Source organism: Heloderma suspectum, chromosome 2 (assembly GCF_057233095.1).
Source record: "Heloderma suspectum isolate Gila_16-S chromosome 2, 16-S_ref, whole genome shotgun sequence".
NCBI lineage: Eukaryota > Metazoa > Chordata > Lepidosauria > Squamata > Helodermatidae > Heloderma > Heloderma suspectum.
Genome location: NC_139459.1, coordinates 255,205,228 through 255,226,430, shown reverse-complemented (window position 1 = coordinate 255,226,430; position 21,203 = coordinate 255,205,228). Strand labels below are relative to the sequence as shown.

The following is a 21,203-nucleotide window of genomic DNA, read 5'->3' as shown; positions in this document are numbered from 1 at the left end:
GGGCGGCAGATGCCAGGGGGTGGGCAGCAATAGCACGGTGCTGAAGGACAGAGTTCTGCATGACCTGCAGCCTACCTTGCCCTCCTAAGCCAGCTTGTTCACCTAAGGTGCAGTGGAGGACAATGTCCCATTACCAGTTTGAAGTAAGATTCAGCTCCTGGTCTAGTTGGATTCTACATGAGGAATGGGGAAGGGGGTACTATCTTGTCCTTCACCATAGAGCAATAAAATATGTCAGGCAGACCTTGCCTGAACAAAATCCACATGCCCCACCCCCTAATTGTAGCCAAATTATATCCCCCAGTCATTTAAAAATAGAAGCTATGCAGCCTGCCACAAACTTATGTCCTCCCAATAATTCATCCATTGGCTCCAGGCCTAGAGGTAGGAACAACAGAGTCTAATCATAGTGTTTAATCTTTTTAGGAACTAGGAAGAGGCAACCCATGAATGACTGCCCAACACAAGGGGCCTGTATCACTAACCACTGTAAATTAACTACTCGGTGCAAGAGTAACAAAACATAATGAAATATATTGCAAGGTGGAGAGCCTTTTGAACAGAGTGAAATTTGGGGGGAAAACTGAGATTTCAAGAACTTTTGAGGGAAAGTTATGCGAAACCCTTTGAGGGGAAAAAACTTCCAGAGAGGTAGCCATGTGAGCCTATTGTAGCAAAAACAACAGTCCTGTAGCACCCTAAAGACTACAGTTGTTAGTCTTACGGTGCTCCAAGACTGTTGATTTTAGAAACACTTGAGAATAGGCCTTGCTTAATTATTCTAGCACTGGGGTCTCAATGTGGGGTCTCAACGTGGGGGTCCTTTCTCGGCACCTGCCGGGCTACCTGCCCCTCCTGATAAGATTTGTTTAAACTTTCAAAAAAACCCTCGCATGCTGGCATGTGACAAAGCAAAGCTCTGCCCTCCAGTGCCATCTTTATCTGGGCTCAAAATAGTGGTTTTGTGTTTTGGAGCTCAGACCCCACCTTTGCCTTGAACTTAGATTCTTGGACAAGCTACTTCTCCTTTAGTCTCACCAGTTTGTCGTCTGGGAAATGAGTATTGTGTGACCAGCTAGGACCCCCATGGCAGCCATTTTATGAATGGCCAAGCCCCTCCCCCCCATGGCAGCCATCTTTTGAGAGCATGAGAGCACTATCAACATTCCAAATGTGCCCACAGAACCAAAAAGTTTAGGGACCCTGGTCTAGCATAAGACCTAACAATTTTCCTGTAGTTCATCTGAAATATAGTAGGATTCCTTTGAATAATTAGAAGGTCTTTAGTTAATCTTATCCCAATCCATGGATGATTAGTATGAGCTACACATACAGTCAGGGCCAGAAATATCAGAACAAGGATAACCGTTTTGGCATTTGGCCTCTGTACACCACCACATTGAAGTTGAAAGGAAACACACCCAGATGGGAGCAAAGTCAGGACTTTCAGCTGTAATTCAAGGGGTTTGACAAAAGTGGGGCACTAACCATTCAGGAAGGACAGCCAGTGGCATACACACACACACACCCATCATTGGTGGCTCATAAGTAATGGAATGAATGGCTGACAAGCAGCTGCATGGCCAGATGTGGCCTGTTTCCTGGGTACCCCATGATCAATCAAGCAGATAAAAGGCTTGGAGGTGGTTCTGAGTGTTACATTTGCATTTGGTAGCTGTTCACTAGAACTCCCAACATGAGGTCCAAAGAGGTGTCCATGCGAGTGCAGGAGGCCATCATTAGGCTGAGGAAACAAAATAAACCCATCAGAGAGATAGCAAAAACAGTGGGAGTGGCCAACACAACAGTTTGGAACATCCTGAAAAAGAAGGAATTAACTGGCAAGCTCAGCAACAGCAAAAGGCCTGGCAGACCACGGAAGACAACTGAAGTGGATGACCACAGAATTCTGCGCATGGTGAAGAGGATGTTTCACAACATCTAGCCAGGTCAAGAACGCTCTTGCAGAGGTAGGCATGTCATGGTCAACATCTACAGTCAAGAGACGGCTTTATGAATGTAAATACAGAGGCTTCACAACAAGGTGCAAACCACTGGTAACACTCAAGAACAGAAAGGCCAGATTAGCCTTGCCAGCAAACACCTAAAAAAGCCTGCCCAGTTCTGGAATAAGATTCTTTGGACTGATGAAACCAAGATTAACTTGTACCAGAATGATGGGAAGAGAAAAGTATGGAGAAGGAAAGGAACAGCTCATGATCCAAAGCATACCACATCATCTGTCAAAGATGGTGGAGGCAGTGTTATGGCATGGGCGTGTATGGCTGCCAATGGAGCTGGGTCACTGGTGTTTATTGATGACCTGACTGCTGATAAAAGCAGCAGGATGAATTCTGAAGTGTATAGGGCTATACTTTCTGCTCAGATTCAGCTGAATGCTGCCAAACTGATAGGACGCCGCTTCATATTGCAGATGGATAATGACCCAAAACATACAGCAAAAGTTACCCAAGAGTTTCTCCAGGCAAAGAAGTGGGATGTTCTGCAATGGCCAAGTCAGTCACCTGATCTCCACCCGATAGAGCATGCTTTTCACTTACTGAAGACAAGACTGAAGGCAGAAAGACCCACAAACAAGCAGCAGCTGAAGGCAGCTGCAGTAAAGGCCTGGCAAAGCATCTTGAGGGAGGAAATTCAGCTTTTGGTCATGTCCATGGGTTCCAGACTTCAGGCAGCCATCGACTACAAAGGATTTTCATCTGGGTATTAAAGGCGATCCTTAAGTTTGGAATGATGTTGGTTTGTTCCATTACTTACGAGCCACCAATGATGGATGTGTGTGTATGCCACTGGCTGTACTTCCTGAATGGTTAGTGCCCCACTTTTGTCAAACCCCTTGAATTTCAGCTGGAAGTCCTGACTTCGCTCCCATCTGGGTGTGTTTCCTTTCACCTTCAATGTGGTGGTGTACAGAGGCCAACTGCCAAAATAGTTATGCTTGTTCTAATATTTCTGGCCCTGACTGTACAAGTAGAGCTTTTGGGTTTGCTTTGTACACTGTTCTTTGGACCAAACTTTATGCTCTATTTCCACTTTACATTCTCCTGATGTAGAATACAAGACAAAGAACAAGGCTGGGCAGAACAAAGACCACGATCTATGCAACTGAAAACGTAAGATATGCCAGACAAAATGTTGGTTTGTACAGATCGGATTAGAACTGCCACAGAGTCTCTAAACTGCAGCTGCACAGGGGTGTGTGTGTGTGTGTGTGTGTGTGTGTGTCTCACTATGAGGAAGATGTTCCTGGATTTATTTTATTTTGTTTTAGGGAGGACAGGGAGAGCAAACAGTCCCAGAAGCTGTAATCACAGTTTGCCACCAGCACAAGAGTCCCACATTGTTGTTTTGCTAAGCAGATGCTTTTTATATTGTTGAGAGCCAAGCCGTCTCTTTAGGCTTTGGAGTGGCTTGGTTATTGATACTGAACAAGAGACATGAGAATAGGTGGCTTTGCTGCTTTTCTCCTAAATCCACTTTGGATTGTAATTTCAATAATTTTTACCTTTAAACTAAGAGAGAGTTTTGCCTGTTCTCACACAGGCGAAGGTGGGTGTGGGGGGAGGCAATTTAAGGACTTGGCTGTAGGGTGGGGACTTGTGAATCACCAAAGAAGAGGACGTGCATCACCAAAAAAGAGGACAAAAGAAGACACCAATTTGCATAATATTTGTATATGGTGTTTTATGCACACACACAACACACACGCATGCAAATTTAGACATAACTATTATAATTTAAATAGAAATACAATACATCTTCACCATAGCTGGGAGATTGTGACCAGGTGACCTGTTTGCCTTGTTCAGTCTGCTGTCCAGGTGCTGTTGATGGGCAGCTTCAAGGCCCAGCTCTTCTTTATGATCGGTTTTTATCTTTATTCCAGACTTGGACTGGACAGCGCTTCATATAAAGGATGTCTTCAAAACAGAGGACTGTCCTCTGGCAGCCCTTCAAACAGAGGACTGTCCTCTGTAAAACAGGACACATGACCACCCTAATTGGCTGAGGCTACTTTAGGAATTTGGGGTCTGGTGTTGCTTTAGCACCACCTGCCTGTGTGGTTGCTTCTACCTGCTCAACCTGTCCATTAACCAATTAACAGGGTCACAATCTGTTCCTTGGGAAGAGCGAGGAAGCCTTTGCATGTGCACATGAATTCTGGAATATCTGGAAATCAAATCTAAATCTTGCACACACATGTGGTCCCTCTTTCTCACCACCACACAGCTATGCCAGCTGTACACATGTGTAACAAGGTGAAGCAGTTGGTCAGGCAGCAGCCTAGGCGTGGTCCAAATGGCATACTGAGTTCTCCTGCTGAACGTGCGCACACAGGCTGAGTGGAGCCAGACCACTGCTTGAGAAGGGGTTACAGTGCTGGGTGTGGGATGGGACATCCTATGTGAGGGTGCAGGTCATTGCTCCTTTCCCCCTTAGCATCATGGAGCTTTAAAGGTTCAGATGAAGGTTTCTCCAGTGAAATGGGTAACCACTCTTCATTACTCAACTATTGGGGGCACAGGCTCTCTGTTTTGTTCGAGAACTGCCAAGGCCTAGCAACCCATAACATATGTATAGATATTCCTTTCTGCCAGAAAAGCATGAGACAGATCTCCCTGCCCACCAAAAACAAAAACAAAACCCCAGATAAGAATCCAAGGGAATATGTTTAGCAAAAGCTTAGAGAATCCCATTCACTGGCTCCATCATGGGCCCCAGAGGTGGACCTCTGAGGAAGGGTTGGGTGCCTGCAGTCATGGCTGAACATTTCCCCATCTGACATGGTACAGAACCATATCTGAATACTCATGCTTTAGTCACTTCCTCTGGGCCTCCAGCTGAGCTGGCATATCCAGTGCAGATTATGGTACTGTGCACCAGCAAGGTAGTCCTGGTCCCACAATTTGGCTGTCAGTGGTACAGATGAGACATAGCCAGCCTATGGAACCATGCAGATTGCATGTTACTTGAAGTTACACCTATGAGCGAAGCAAATTCAGAATTGTGCCAATTTGTGCAGATCTGCCCTTTGTGTCATGCCCCATCTGGAAGGATCCTCCTTGGAGGATAACCTGAAGCTCCCTGAGCCGAACTTCTCAAGCTTCCAGGGACCATGAGGCAGATCAGGGGGATCCCTGGCTCTCATGATCTGAAACGCCCCCTCAAGATGTATAGAGCCTTTTCTGATTTGGAGGCAGAAACCAAGTTATGGCCTAGTCCGAAGGAAGGCAGGGGCCTAAAGGTGCAGGATGGTTTGGCCACCAGGTGAAGAAGGAATAGGACTCCTCGTGGTTAAAGGGTTACTTACAAATAAGACCTCCACTCATGAATAAGACCTTCCCTCAGGCGACCAAGATAGCCAGCAGCTTTGCCTGGATGGGACTCTGAATGCTCAGGCTTAAAAACTTTCAGCTCCAGGCAGCGGATGTCTGTTCTCAAGCTCCTAGACACCAGTGTCACATTCCCTGGCTACCCTGTGCGGCTGGACTGTCTTTGGACCTTGATCTCGGTATTGCCTTTTGCTGGTTTCTACCCTCGCTGTCTTGGTTGTGGCTGAAGCAGGATATCTTGCACCAACAATGGAGCAACAACCAGTTGCTGGAGAGCACCCATATTGAGGCAAAACCACTTCTAGGCTCCATCCTGAAAGAGACTCTGTGCTCTTGGTTCCTACTACACTGAAGGTCAAAATACATGTTTTGGGCACAATCTTATGCATGTTAAGACAGAAAAATGTCCTACAACTCCCAGCATTCCCCAGCCAGCCAGCTGTAGGACTTTTTTCTGTCTAAACATGCATAGCATTGCACCCTTAATTGTGTCGCATGTAGCTGAGCCTGTTCTTTTAAAAATCTCTACTGTGTGTGTCCCCAGTTTGGATCAGGACCAGTGCACACCAGGAGGAGAGCATTAAACTTTCCCCCTCATCCATCTGCTTCCTGAAATGCTGCTCCCCCCCCCCCCGCCAGCCCAGCATGCGGATTAAAAAAAATGTCTCCATTGGAGTCAATTAGGGCTTGTTGTTCATTAATCCCCCTCTGTGTGTGTGCGCGTGTGCGCATGTGAATTTTGTGAAGGAAAAAGGAGGACGGGAAGGTTTAATCCTCGTCTCTGGGTACGTGCTGGTCCAAATCCAAGTTAGGGCTGAATGCGCTTACTCTTGAATAAAAAGAAATAGGCTCAGCTACACTCTACGCAATTAATGTAATATCTAATTTTACCCTGAAAGTCCATCTCAAGGGAACACTGATTTAAAACATTAAACTAATTCTAATTTTTGTATGGATTTGTGAGTATAATTGACATGCATTATTTTCTGGAAATCAAACATATCATCAAGGAAATGTCACTAGAACACACATTAAATATTCTTCACCTTGCACAAAGATGCCTCCTAATGTTAAAACCAGCTGACACCAGTCTCTTCCCCCCCTCTTTCCTATTTTCCTTCGGAATATCCCCTTTCAGCCTCTTCTGCCTACTATGTACCCCCCTACTTTCTATTCCTGCCCTTAATGTATGCAGTGTTTTTGGTTCATCTCAGTTGTTACTATTTCTACGCCCATGTACTTCTGCTGTTTCACTTAGTTATATCAAAATGACAAAGTCTTATATAACAAAAAAAGCCCTCTCTTTTGACACCTAATTTCCAGCCCTGAGTTACCTTGGAGCTCTGTGAGAAAAGGCACACGTGACTGTTCCCAGGTTATTCACAGATCCTGTGGGATGGAACAAATTGATTATATGGTTTTTTTAAATGTGTGCAAGAATGGAGCCAGCTGGTTAAGCTGCTTGAGCAAAAGGGGAGGTTCAGCTACCCTGCAGCTCAGCAAACCAGTAATTTTCCAGGAATTTGAACAGAAGCTGGAATGCAAAATCTAAAGGACTCAGTTGCTTAATCTCATGCATATTTGGCCAAAGGAAAATCGGGATCTTGGCTGAAATGTGCATTTAGCAATTCATGGTTACTGTCTTAATCATGGGTCATGGGTGGAAGGTTAGCATTGGGTTAGCATGTCAACATGAGTGTAGGAGAGAGGTGGAAAGTTACTGTATAATTTCCAGGGGTGGAACTTTGGTTGATACCACTGGGTATATAGCATTTAAAAACCTTGCAGATTCAATCCCATAGTAGCAGCAGCCTCTACAAATTCATTTCTTCTATTTGGTAGTGGTAGTTGATATGAACCGACATCCACAATATATATATGGCAGGGATGGAGAATTCGTGGCCCACCAGATGTTGGACTCTAACCCCCATCAGCCCCAACAAGCATAGCCAATCGTCAGGGATGATGGGAACTATAGTCCAACATCTGGAGGGCTACAGGTTCACCAGCCCTGATATACCTTGTGGTATGCCTGATGCCAGAGGAATCAGGATGGGCCACTATGGAAACAGGATTAGACAGACCTGAGCCATGTTTTTATGCCAAGTTTATAAACTGACCTAGGCTGTGTTTTTGCTTTGTCCAGCTTCTTTGCCTTCTCACATGCAAGTGCAAGTCACCCTTAATTGATTGTAACTTCCCCTGCCTCTACCCCAGGGGCGGGGAACCAGTGGCCTGCTAGATGCTGTTGGACTCCAACTCCCATCAGCTCCAGCCAGCATGGCCAATGGTTAGAGGTGATAGGAATTAGGATCCAACATCTGGAGGGCCACCGGTTCCTCACCTCCTGCTTTATCCCCTCACTCACTCCTTTCCCAGGCATAATGAGCCAAGGAAGGCAGCAGAGATTAGAGCAGCAGAAAGCATTGCCTAAGAGACCTGGGCCCATCACAGGCCAGCCTAGCTGTGGGCTTCAGAAAGGACTATGCATCAGGGAAAAGAAGACTGTAGCCATTTTGGTTGCCAAATTCAGCCCAGGGGGATGGGGAAAGAGAATGTTCCTTTGAACTTACTTGTATATGTCTGTTATCTTGCATGCCTGTAGCTGTCTAATTGCTTTCTTGACTCACCTCTGTAACCCTGTGCAGCTGTTCAGTGTGTACGCATGGGGATCATGAGCACGGCGGCAGGCTCCACTCCCACACAGCCGTGCACCGGAGGGCAGATCTGCATCGTGGGTTATGGGTGCAGGACTGCTATGTATCCCTGCGTGCACTGGCCCCAAGTGTGTGATCTGTGCACTGGAAAAGAGAGATGTATGGATCACGTAGCTAGCGTCTACACATACATTCTCTTTTACACACAAATGCAATTCAAAAGTTACCCATTTTACTGTTTTCCTGATTGGTTTATTGCATTTTGTAACGGTTTCATTTTGTGAACTGCTTCAGGATTTTACTTTATTTTTAATGCAAAGCAGTATATACATTCTGTGCTCTAATGTACCTGTAGAATGTAGGAACAAACCAGTTTGATTCGCAACTACTGGGCTACATAAAAGCGCAGCAGGAGGGCCTAGTCATGTGAGTAACAAGCAACAAATCATTGTTGCCACTAGAAGGTGGTCATTCACCAGTGCAGGAGATGCTTACATTTATAGCCTCCAACAGACAGACAAATAAGAGAGACAGAAAGTTCTGAAAATGCAAAGGCCTGACTTAGGGATGTATGAGAATTTGGTTTCTGTTACCAAGGGTGCAATCCTATTCAGATAGGCATCTGCCTCCGAATTCAGAGGTGACCACCTATCCAATGCAGGGCAGGAGAAGCACGGAGGAGATTGTTCCCTCTTCACTCCTCCTGCCCTACATTTTCAGCTAGACAGCTGATTGCGGCTGTCTAGCCGTGGGAGGACAGAGTGGGGGAGGAGGCTGCTGTACGACACATTGGATGTGTCATACTGGCATTTCTACCCTCCCCACCCCAGAATGCCCTCTGGGAACACCGCTTTTCAGCCGCTCCACACTCCTCTTGCGAGTGCGGAGCACAGGGCTGTTTTGCGCTGCCTCAGAGGCAGTGCAGAAGTGGAAGGAGGTCGGTTCTCCAGGAACTGACCTCAGAGTGTGGGCTCTGAGGTTGGTTCCTGGAAAACCAGACATCCTTTGGCCGTCTAGCCACTGTCTAGCAGCCATAGGATTGCTCCCCAAGTCATGCAAATATATCCAATTCACACAAACTTGAATGCGAGCAGGAATGCCTCCTTTTTTGAGAAATGTTTGCAGATTCCCAAATTTATGCTTGTGCCTGAAAGATTTTTTTTTTAAGTGTTCTGTGAGCAGTTTAAAAACACACACACACACACAAACACATTTTCACACTTTAGTCAATGGGGGAAAGTGCGCACTTTTGAAAAATATACACAGAAATGCACACTTTTCCCATTTGAAACGTGCACTTTTCCTATTCAAACGAGCCAAAAAACAGGTCAAAAACAAAAGATGGGAGCAAGCCGTAACAAACAAGACTAAACAAGCTTCAAAGTGATTTTCAGAAAATTTAGGCAAGCTTGAAAACTACTGATTCTCCCATCCTTATGTATAGCTTCCAACAGACAGACAAAGAAGAGACACAGAAGGTTATGAAAATACAGAGGCCCAACTCTGGTGGGTAATAGAGTTTTACATTGTTGGTGTTTAGTATTCCTAGATGTGCTGTTACAGTGATGTGACGCTTACAGTGAAGATCTCACCTCCCAAAGACAGGTTAGTTACAGAGTTTAGCCAGCTGCAATAATACCTGCATAGGCTCCAAGTCTCATTGAACTTGGCAGAACTTAATGCTGCATACACATGCTTAGGATTACTACTAGCATTGTAAGAGAGAGAACTATTATCCTCGATGGCAAATCCAGATCCAAGATACCTCTTTCACACATGCCGGCAGCAATTAATCCATCCTTTCACATCCAGTGCTGTTTACTTGTCCTTCAGTTGAAACACAGGCACCCAAAATAATTGACAAATGTGCAAACGACGATGGATGTTTGAAAGGAGGAAGTGGCAAAACAATTAATAACACACCATATGGCAAATTGGAATAGTATTTCTCTGGAACTGCATATTGCTATAAAGCCTGGATTTGTCAGGCACCGTGCCTCTGAAATGCATAGAAATTCCATATATATTTATTTAGATCAATTTTATATACTAATTAGAAGGGGGACTTTACATTCAACAAATGAATATTTTGATATATGAATCATTATAGAATTCATTTAGAGCATTCATTATAGAATCATTTAGAGCAATACGACAATGGAACCAATTACCTAGGGAGGTGGTGGGCTCTCCCACACTGGAGGCATTCAAGATGAGGCTGGAGAGCCATCTCTCAGGGATGCTCTGACTTGGATTCCTGCATTGAGCAGGGGGTTGGACTCAATGGCCTTGTAGGCCCCTTCCAACCCTACTATTCTATGATTCTATGGTTATAAAAAAGTATTAAACACAGCCAGGATTTAAAATAAATTATTTGAGGAGTGTAGGTATGGGTCCCCCCCCCCCACACCCAACAATCTGGCTGTGGGTTTGAAACAAGAGCCTAGCTCATCATGCAAGGTGACCTCTTGAGTTCATTAGACATAGTTGCATGGTTAAAGATAACATATACTTGGCATGGAAAGAGGCTCTGAGTGGTGCCAATGGGAGCTTCCCTTCCATGCCAAGTGGCAGCTTTTGGCGTGTGGGGGGGGGAGGCTATTTTCGTTGGGATCATGGTGCAAGAGGAAAGGGTTAAATCCTTCTCATCATATTCCATAGGCTCCCAATGGCTGCTATTTGCAGTGAAAAATTGATACACATAATGATGGATGGATGGATATATCAACCATTATCCGAAGTATTAAATATAGCCAAGATTTAAAATAAATTATTGGGGGTGGGGGGCTTAGAAAGAAATTAAATCAGCTAAGGGAAGCCAGAATGCTCTTCACTTTCCCTGATGCATGATCATTCCAGACTTTCAGAGTAACCAGTTTTGACTCTAGATCCAGAGTCTCCCTCATATAGTAAAGACAGTGATGGGTGGAAGGTAGATCAGGATTTACTAGTAGATCTCTGGATGACTTGCAGAAGATTGGCAAGGGTTTGTAGTTACCTATAGTTTAACACCACCATGTAAAATGGAAAGTTAAAAAACTATCTCTGGCATGGCTGGTCTTGTGCTACTTGCTTATCTTTTAGCCTCAGGTCTTCATCACACAAGGCTAAAAATCCTGCAGTTTACCAGGGCTTCTGATTCTGGAATCTTTGTGGGATTAAATTGGCTCCTTTCCACATGGCTTCTTAAAAAAAAAACCCAACTTCTCAAGAAGTTCTATGTGTTTCATTACAAAGCCACTAGATGGAGCAGTTGTATTATTTGCAATAAAGCGCCTTTAACCAGTATACCATAGATTTACCACGATTCTATGGTGGGAGGAGGGAAAATGCTGGACTTTCATCATCATGAAAAACAATGCAGTAGAACTTGCAATGAGCAGGAGGTGCCCTGGAGGAGGACGCACAAACTTCTGTCAGTACGCAATCTCAATAGCAGGATAAAAGCCTTGTGTGAAGGAGCCCTCAGTGTTCCTCACTTGTAAAATATGAATATTAATTGGTTGCCTTTCAAAAGATCTTTGTGCACTTCTACTGGCCACTTTGGGAGTGACTCAGATGTAGGTTTGTAGTTGGACATACACACCTATTGGGATACAATAAGTAATTGACTCCACTGCCCCCTCCACTATATTGCACCTGGCTCTGATCAGTGGACCTCAGGGTTTTTGTAAGAGACAAAGTAGTTCTCACAAGCCCAAAGTCTGCCACCCCTGATTAGAGAGCTGGCAATCATTAGGAAATAGTCATTGCTAACAGATTAGTGCTGCAGTCGCAAACACTTACGAAGAGTCATATCGCAATCCAATGCATGTTTACTCCAGAAGTAAGCTTCACTGTGTTCAGAGGGAGCTTACTCCCTTTGTGTATAGGATGTCAGCCTCAGTCACCCTGAACTCAGTGGAACTTACTTCTAAGTAAATACGCTTAAGGTCACAATGTAAATTGCTGAACAGGTTTGGGCTGCATTTTTTATTCTCGGTCAACTGCACCCAAGAATGTAAAGGCAGTAAAAGCGCAAGAAAAACCTTACAGCCCACTATGGAAGCTAGGAAGAACATAAGAGTCAGTCCTGAGTAATTTTTTCAAATAACATTCCTAACATGATCTCCCAGAATGATTCTTGTACTACTTGCAGGTGTTTGGGCAAGGGAACAAGAATTATCTGGCTATTTCTCTCCACTTTAAAAAAACACTTCTATTATGATATCCCTTTACTGCCAAGGTGCACAAGCCACATGTGATGCTGGCTGGGGTGTATGTGTGCACACTCCCCCCTCCCCTCCCCTCCCCTCCCCCCTCTCTCTCACACACACACACCTCCATTCAGGTAGTGAGATCTGGGCAGTGGAGGAAGAAACTCTCATCTTCTGTCACTCAGGTCATCTTTCTGTGTGGGGAGAAGAGATCCTTCCCTCTTCTCCCCACACAGAGACAGGAGCAGAATCCGGAGGATGTTTTCTTCCAATGCCCAGGCAACCTGTAGCAGTGGTGGGAAAAGAGCAATCTGTATGATTGGTCAGGGGGACAAGAAGGGAAATTTGCAGTGGCAGCTCGGGGATCAGGAGGCTCAGTTGAGACCTGGGGGCTCCATGCGGCCCATACATTGTGCATACCTGTTCTACCGTTGCCCGTTAATTTGGGTTCCTGTCAAAATGCCACTTTTGTGCCATCAACTAGTTCCACCTTTGGGAAGCTCAATGGCCGAGCACCTGCTTTGCATGCAGAGGGCCCCAGGTTCAGTCCCTGACCTCGCTAGGCATGGCTGGGAAAGACTCCTGCCTGAATCCTCAGTGAGCTATTTCCAACTACTGTAAACAATACTGAGCAATGGTCTGAGTCAGTCTCAGGTAGCTTCCTGTGTTCCTCACCCACAACCAGTACTGCTCATCCAACCAAATATTGAACGGGGAACTCCATTCCCTCTTTGCCCGAGCAGGACTAGCTGACCCTACCTTACAGTAAGGGGTGAACAAGGAGCAAGCCACACATCGCACAACATGGACACACTAAGCGTGGCTCTAGCTGATGAGCTCAAGTGAAGTTTTGATAATAAAACACCCCCTTGTAGCAGGGGCAGGTTGGTTGGGTTGAGGAACTTAGAGGTTGAAAAGAAGTTCCTTCCCCATTAAGCATCTCCTCCCAGGAGCAATTAAGTGCGGGGATCTTTCCCTTACCCCCACATCTACCCCTCTGTAATGTCAGCCAAGGATAGCAGGGTGCACTCCAGCTCAGTTCATGATATCCATTTAGATATTCAGGAGAACTGTAATCTGAAATAGAAATTCTGCTTGTAATATTTATTTACATTTCCCGAAAAGCAATACACATTTGAAGTGCGAAAGTGGGGTAGGAGACCTTCCAACTGCCAGCATTATTTTAAAACCACTTTGAGAATTTTGCATTCAGAAGGTCCCAGGTTCCATTCCTGGCATTTACAGTTAAACAGCGTCAGGTAATGGTATTCAGAAAGATCTCTGTCTAAGACAGAGAGGCTCAGCTAGTCAGAACAAGGGCCAGCTCCAGAGGGTGGCAAGTTCGGGCATTTGCCAGAGCCTCAAGATTCACAGAGAGCCCTCCATCCTAACAGTCTCGTTTCCATTTTGCACAAAGTATCCAAGAAGATCAGATGCAGCCTAAGCAAATTCTCAGTTTGCATATCCCACCTCTTCCAGGTGAGGGGGAACCACCTGAGGGTGCTGTGTGCAAGGGCCCCAAAAATTCTGGAGCCAGCACTGGTCAAAACAGACAGACCTGTGCTAGATGGACCAATGGTATGCCTCAGAATAAGGCAGTTTCATACATTTGTTAAGAAGCAGTATTTCAATTTAAGATATAAATAAATAAATGGGATGTTGTCAAAACATCTCCCCTTTACATAAAAATATTTTGTTCATAGGATACAAGAAAGACATACACACAAAAATGCAATTTTTGCCACCACTCTTCCATTCTGTGTACCAGGCGTACTTTACCTTTTTCACTGAAAGGCCCGTTAAGAACTGGATGCATATTTCTAAAAGCAAACCCTGAAAATAGTTGTGTGGGAGAAATAGCACAGCATTTTAAAGACACATAATAAGACTAAGTTTGGGGAGCAGTAAAGAGAGAAAGGTTGGCAGGCAAGTAGGAAGGAGGGAAGGAGGGCTCTTCCTAGACCCATGGAGTTATCTGATGAACATTTCTGCACACCAGTGTTTCAAAGAAACAACCCTAGAACATGAACTGCTCCAGGCTGGGTTTATGGCTGTTTCAAGAAACTCGGTGTTATTGGCACTGCAAGCCGCTCCTTCATTAGAGAGGAGCAATCTCTATGGCTAAGCGGGAAAAGAGGTTTGCTAAATGGCCTGCAGTGATGTGCCACAGAGTTGGTGTTCTGGTGTCTAATTCACATTCAAATGCTCACATCATCGCTCATTTAAATACTCCTTCCACCCATAAAGACGAAAACATTTTTATGATACTATGGTGTGTGTTTTTTATTGGGATGATATCACTCTGGAAACAGACAGGCAGTCGGCAGGGAAGAAAAACAACCCATCAATTCATTATTGAAAGGCAACACACACTGCATCAATAATTTCCAGATAAGGTCTGCTACCTACAGTTAAGGTTTTGTCATTTGTCCCCTAAGGAATGTGTGCCTAGGCCAATTAAGCCCTTGTCAACACTGGGGCACTATGGGAAGTCATCAAACATGGTGCTGTTCGCTCCTTAACCAATGTCAGTGAGTGCAGGTGGATTTCTAGCACAACTGTGTTGTTTATGAAAGCAAGCAGCCTATGAAGGAGGAATACTCTTCTCCAACCTCTCCAGTTGCTCTTCAAGAAACTTAATCTGCTCCTCCAGGTCCTTCTGCTCAATCTGTAAAGATGTCTTCTCCTGTATAAAGTGCCTGTAGTCCTCGAGCTGACTCTCACTCATGTATTTGGAAAGAATACCTGACACCACCCTTTCTCTGCGATCCAGGTTCTCTTTCAAGTCCTTTGCATCCTCCCGCTGCCTGGACAAGAGTTTGTGCCTCTCGTTTAGTGACTGCTGAAGACAAACAACCCAAACAGCTCAGAACTTAGTGTACTTGTGATCATAAACTGCAATTACTTTTTCTTTCTAGCAAATCCCTTTCTCATTGTTATTATCGTATAATGGTATAAAGGCTATAGAGAGTTCTGTTTCTATTTCTAACATAGAGGTCTACCCTCAACTCCTGTCTTGGGACTCACCTTCTCTTCGGCATCTGTGCTTTCATCCATTTTCCCCATAGCATTCTGGACCCGAGCAAGGCGGCTGGACAGGCACAGCAGCAGGCTCACCACCTTCTCCAAATCACCAATGAACATCATGTACCGCTCATATTCATTGGGCTTACAGAGGTCTTGCACCAGGGACTCCAGCTCCCTGCTGCGCACAGCATGTTCCTTAGCTTCAGAATGGATCAGCTCCCTCTCATCCCACAGAGTCTGTAGTTTCAGCTGGAGGTTGGAGATAAGTTCTCTCTGCAAGGAGAGAAACAGTTGAGAAACTGAGTTGCATTTGACCAACAGATTTCAGTGGGGTGGTTGTTGGATGAGGAGCAGCATGAAAGAAGCTCTGAAGGCACCTTTAGGAAGAGAATCGAACATTTTTACTAAAAGGCTATCCCAGCTGTAATGGGTTATATCCCTATTTTACTGCCTTTGAACTCCCTGTTGAGTTTGTACTGGAGTAGACACATTCCAGTTCAGCCATCTGACCTCAAGGAGGCATCAGCTAGAAGAGGAAAAGAGATGACAAGAAACGGAGGAAAGGAAGTTACTGGTCCCCAATTATTTTTAAACCTAAACTTTCATAACAAAATCAGGCTTCTGGCAACAGGAAGACTCCTGGCTGGAACCAGGAGATATGATCACATTATGCCAGTATTATGCCACCTTCACAAACTGTCGGTTCATTTCTGGGCCCTATTCAGAGTGCTGTTTTCAAACCTATAAACCCCTTCATGGCATAAGACCACAGTCTTCTGAAGGATCACCTCTTCCTATATATTCCTACCAGTGCCCTGAGGTCAACAGAGGACCTGCTCCAAGTGCTCTCGCATACTGAGATATGGCAGGGGCAGACCTTCTCAGTGGTAGCACCCCAGTTTTGGAATAACCTCTCCTAACAGGTCCACCTAGAGCCTACCCTAATATATTTCCAGTGTGAGGTAAATGCCTTTTTATTCTCACAGGCCTTTTAACATGTATACACTTGCTGCCCAATTATATTTTAAAGTTATTTTACCTCTGTAATTTTTTTAGATCTTTTTAGTGTTTGTGGCCTATAATGTTTTAGTCTCTACTACAGCGTTCCCCAACCTGGTGGCATGCTGGCTAAGGATGACTGAAGTTGTAGTCCAACAGATCTGGAGGGGTTGGGGAAGGCCGATCTACTAGTTTTAGATTTGACTGCTTTATTGTGCTGCTTTGGATTTTGGTCCTATGTATGTTGGATTTTATTGGATTTTATTTGTGGTTTATTTGTTGGATGGATGGACGGATGGATAGACAGACAGACTGACTTCTGTCTGCAGTGTCCTGGACACATAACCAATGTTATCATGCTGCAGATTTGAGTCAGTTTCATCTCTACCTGATGTCAATGTTTATTTGCATTTACATGGAGAAAAACATGTGAGCAGGCAAACAGACAGACAGGAGCCCTTATTTACTCCCTGTGTGTGACAGGCAGGATACAGAAACAGAAATCTGAACATACGTGCATAGACTTAGTACTAGTAAGGACTGGCTTTGCAAACATGTACAACTGGCTTTTTAAGAAATGGAAGCTTGCTATTAGGCAGAATGAGGCAGCTGCCTTGGGCAGCTGATACTGGGGGCAGGGACTGACCATGAGGTGTTTGTTTTGTTTGTTACATTTTTATACCACCCAATAGCCGAAGCTGTCTGGACGGTTCATGACAACTGTTGGAGAAGAAGTGCTCCCTAAGCTAGGCTGCTCCCCTCAGGTGTACTGGAGAAAGCTGTCCCATTACAAGTGTTGAAGTAAGATTCCCTGGGAGTAAGCCCCATTGAGCTCAGTGGAACTTACTTCTGAGGAGACATGTATAAGATTGCACTGTCATTCATCTACTTACTTTCTTGGATATGATGCTGTCTGGATCATAAAGGTTCTCTCTGTTTTCCCTCAGGATCTGGTTTATGTGAAACGTGGCATCTTCTGCACTTTGCCCAAGAGAATTCCTGATTCCAAGAGATATGCCTGTTGCAGGCTGACTGCTTCTTTGGCTTTTGAAATAGAAAACAACCAAATACTTCCTTAACTGTGTGACAATGAATGCACTAACAGATTGCTTACTGTTCAAAGAGATACACTAGATCAGTGATAGGGAACCTCTGGCCCATGGGCCAGTTTGACCCACCAAGCTGCCCCATCTGATCTGTGGGCCTCAGGTGAACCCTTCCCTGAGGCCCCTCAAAAGGGAGAAAGGGTGGGAGAGCGACTGAGTGTCAGGGCTCAGCTGGGTTCTGGAAGCTCCAGATGAGTGTGCTTCGCTCATCTGTTGCCTTCCCCATACAGGGAAGGCAAAGCATATGCTCCATAAAGTCAGTGAGGTATAGTGGTTCGAGTGCTGGACTGGGAGCTGGGAGATCTGGGTTCTAGTCCCCACTCGGCCATGGAAGCTCACTGGGTGACTTTGGGCCAGTCACAGACTCTCAGCCCAACCTACCTCACAGGGTTGTTGTTGTGAGGCTAAAACGGAGAGATTATGTACGCTGCCTTGGGTTCCTTGGAGGAAAAAAGGTGGGAGATAAATGCAATAAATAAATAAAGTCCTACAGCACTACCTCTGGACTTCTCAGCATCCCAAGTTATGTTACACAAACTCTATGAGGAAAGGGTGTGTAAAAGTACAATCCCCTTGTAATGTTGTTTTGTTTCAATGCTGCTTATGCTGGAAAAAGTTCCCTAATAGGATGCTGCCTTACACAAAGGTCAAACTCTTTGCCCATCTAACCCAATATTTTCTTCTCTGCCTGACAGTGGCTCACCAGGGTCTCAAGGAAAGGCCTTTGCCATCATCTGCTCCCTGATCCTTTTAACTGGAGATTCCAGGGGCTGGACCTGGGACTTTTCACATGCAAAGGAGAGGCTCTACCACTGGGCTATGGTTCCTTTTCCAGTAGAGTTTGTGTCACATAACTTGCAATATGCAGCAGAAATATGATCAGGGCCTTCATAGCTACCTCTGGTACTGTAAATCAATGATAGATCACTGTGTTTTCTGTGTGCATATAGCTGTTGACACCAAATTACATTCACACACACACCGCACAAAGTATGCTACCTGAGGTTCCAGGCCTTATAAACTTACTCATTTTCTTGGACAGCCTGAAATCCCCACTTCCTTCTGCAGGATCTGCCTGACACCGAAATGTTCACAGGAAAAAGGCCTTCCATGAGATCTAACACAGTCTTCCTAATGGGATGGGGCATGAGGACGTCAACCAGAGACTTGTCTTTGGCAATAATCTCAATTGCAAGGTCTTCACACCTCTGATCCTTCAGAGATTTTGACTGCGCTATAGATAAATCTGTGTCTTGTGCTGGAAAGCTGATATCATGTTCACTTTGCAAGGCTTTTGAATTTGCTAACGGATTACTAATATTGTTATGTCCCTGGTTATCAAACAAAGCGGTGCAATGGTATGTCCTGTTCTCTGAGTGATGCGTAGTGTCATTCGCCTCTAAGTGCTGCCGCTGGGCTCTCCCACTTGCATTGGACACTTGGGATTTTTCACTGACATGTTTGTCACGCTTTTCTTTGGGGAAGAAAGCCGGCAGTTCAAGAGCCGTCTCTGCACAATATGAATTCTCTGCAGAATTCACATCTTCTCTACTGTCTCCAGTATTAGATTCTTCTTTCTCAAGGACAGGGAAGCTAGAAGAAAGGAAAAAAAACATACAGAATTATGTAATTCGGGGCTACCACTTAAAACAACAAGAACAACCACCAAATGATTCTGTTCCTGTGCCCAACAGAGAAAAATGTAACACATGAAACTTCCTAGCATGCGGAAAAGAAGTACAATAAGCAGCACCTGCTAAATTTCTGTGCCTCAAGCAACCATTAGATATTCAGCTGTAGTGCTTCCCTCTACCCCACATTTAATGGGACACACTCATTGCCACACAATCTGACAAGTTTCGTTATTTAAGCCTACTGGACTACTGTGACTGTGCAGTACATTACGTTACAGCATAATCCCATGTGTGTATTATCAGTAGTCCCACTGAGTTCAGTGGAAGTTACTCCCAAGTAAATATGTATAGGACAGTAGCCTAAGTTACTCAAATGCATGCTTGTGAAAGTCTCTGGTGCATTTTGTCAACCTTTTAAATTTTAAAGTGGCATGTACAGGTTTCAATGCACCCACACACCTCTCTGTTTCTACTGACTGCAGTAACACTGCAGCCAAGCCAGTGGGTTTTTCTGATGATGTAACTGAAGCCCAGGGGCACAGTTGGGCAGCTGCTGATGGCCTGTGGCCCCTCCTCACTATGTCTTCCCCTCCCCTCCCCTTCCCAGCTTCTGCTTCTGCTTCCTCTGCCCATGCTGCCTCCTTTTCCCTCCTCTCTTTCTCAGATGAAAGCGGCTTTTATTGGATGGAGGGCAGGGGGACAAGAGAGAGGAATTGCAGTCACCTGTCACCCATTGTAACAGAGGGGCCTACAGAGATGGTGGGGAAGGGCACATGGAAGGCCTCTGCAAACCTGGAACTGGCCCTGATGTAATTTCACTTTACAGCAGTGTAATGACAAATGTTGAAGTGCAGGAGCTTATCACAAAAGCCTCTATAGACATCTCTCCCAAGGAGAATCCATAGGCATGAGCTAAAACTCTGGTTACAAACACCATCATAAAACGCAAACATCCCAAACAAAACAAACAGTTCACTCATAAAATCTCAGAATTAGCTTTATGGGGCACGACCACAGTCCTATGCTTAGTTGCCCAAAAGTAAGCTCCATTGAACTCAGTGGCACTTACTTTGAATTGTATAGGTTCAACTTGTAAAACACATTGAGCTTTAACAAAAGATCTTCAGCCAGACTGAAAGGCGATCTTTTGCTTTTAATTAGGAATGCAAACAACTTTGCAAAGAACTGTTACTACTTAAACCGCTGGCATGAAGTAGGAATCCCATCAAAGAAAAGGAAAAAAGTATCCAGCCTCTGCTTGATTATTTTCCTCAGCCTCTGACCTTCTACTATGCTAATCAGTCACAAATAATAGTAGAACTATACAAGAGTAGAACTATTGCTAAAAGCCTCTTCATCATCTCATTCACTTGACAGAGAAAGGTAAATCTGCCAATTATCCTGGTGCTCTGGCACATGACAATATCACTCCTGCTCAACAAAATGTCCCAGAGTTGTGCTCCTCTATGCTCACGCTCCACTCTACCATTGAGTTTATGTCAGTTTTATAGCAGTGTAACAGTCAGGGCTCCCCGCAAAGGACTTTAGGAAAGTTAGTTTGGTAAGGGGGACAAGAATTAGATTAGAATCCATAGCTTCCCTCTTCCCTAGCCCCCAAACAACAGTACATAGGAATCCCTGTCTACAGGGAATGACTATCAAACCACATTATGTCTGTAGTGTCAATATGCTGCATGTTTTAAGAAGTGCACAAGTTATACATAACACAACAGTACCAATGAGATCATCTAATTTAAAAACCATCATAGAAGGGGCAACAACTGCTTCACAAATCTCAGTTCGTCTTGTATCAGCATAGTTGCTCTTTTACCCTGCCAAAAGCCAGTAGTTCATTGTTGGACTAGAAATGCATCTGAAGAGGCAGCCCTATATAACGAATCGGAAGTCTTTGTTTAACTTCTATCTGTCAAAGCCCAGCATTGTCACACAGCATACAGGGGCCTTGGCCAGGGGCCCCACACACTCCAGCCAAGCCCTCTGGGGCTGGTGCCTTGTCTGGGCCCCCACTAGCACCTGCTGATACCTGGGAACCTGGTGGCAGCCCTGTGCAGCCAACAGCCTCCCCCTCACAAGTAGCCTTAGACGGCAGTGGTGCTGAAAAAGGCTGGAAACTAAGCAGCTGCTTCATTTTAGCGCTCGGCTGCTTGGATTATAGGGCCACGCTGGGTAAGCCCACTTTTGAGTGACAGAGCGAGGGCAAGACTGGTGG

The 21,203-nt window shown here is 45.0% G+C and overlaps 1 protein-coding gene across 2 annotated transcripts in view; it reads right to left on the bottom strand.

Annotated features, from left to right (window-relative positions):
* Window positions 1-13,286: 13,286 nt before the first annotated feature.
* The window catches only part of SHROOM1 (shroom family member 1), a 68,067-nt gene continuing 60,150 nt past the window's right edge, over window positions 13,287-21,203 (bottom strand). For both annotated transcript variants that reach the window (XM_084838820.1, XM_084838821.1), the window contains 4 exons: window positions 18,366-18,932; window positions 17,127-17,277; window positions 15,235-15,507; window positions 13,287-15,049 (listed from right to left, as the gene is read on the bottom strand). In XM_084838820.1, coding sequence (XP_084694946.1) covers window positions 14,792-15,049; window positions 15,235-15,507; window positions 17,127-17,277; window positions 18,366-18,932 — 1,249 coding nt within the window. In that variant the 3' untranslated portion in view covers window positions 13,287-14,791. The remainder of the gene's footprint in view (window positions 15,050-15,234; window positions 15,508-17,126; window positions 17,278-18,365; window positions 18,933-21,203) is intronic.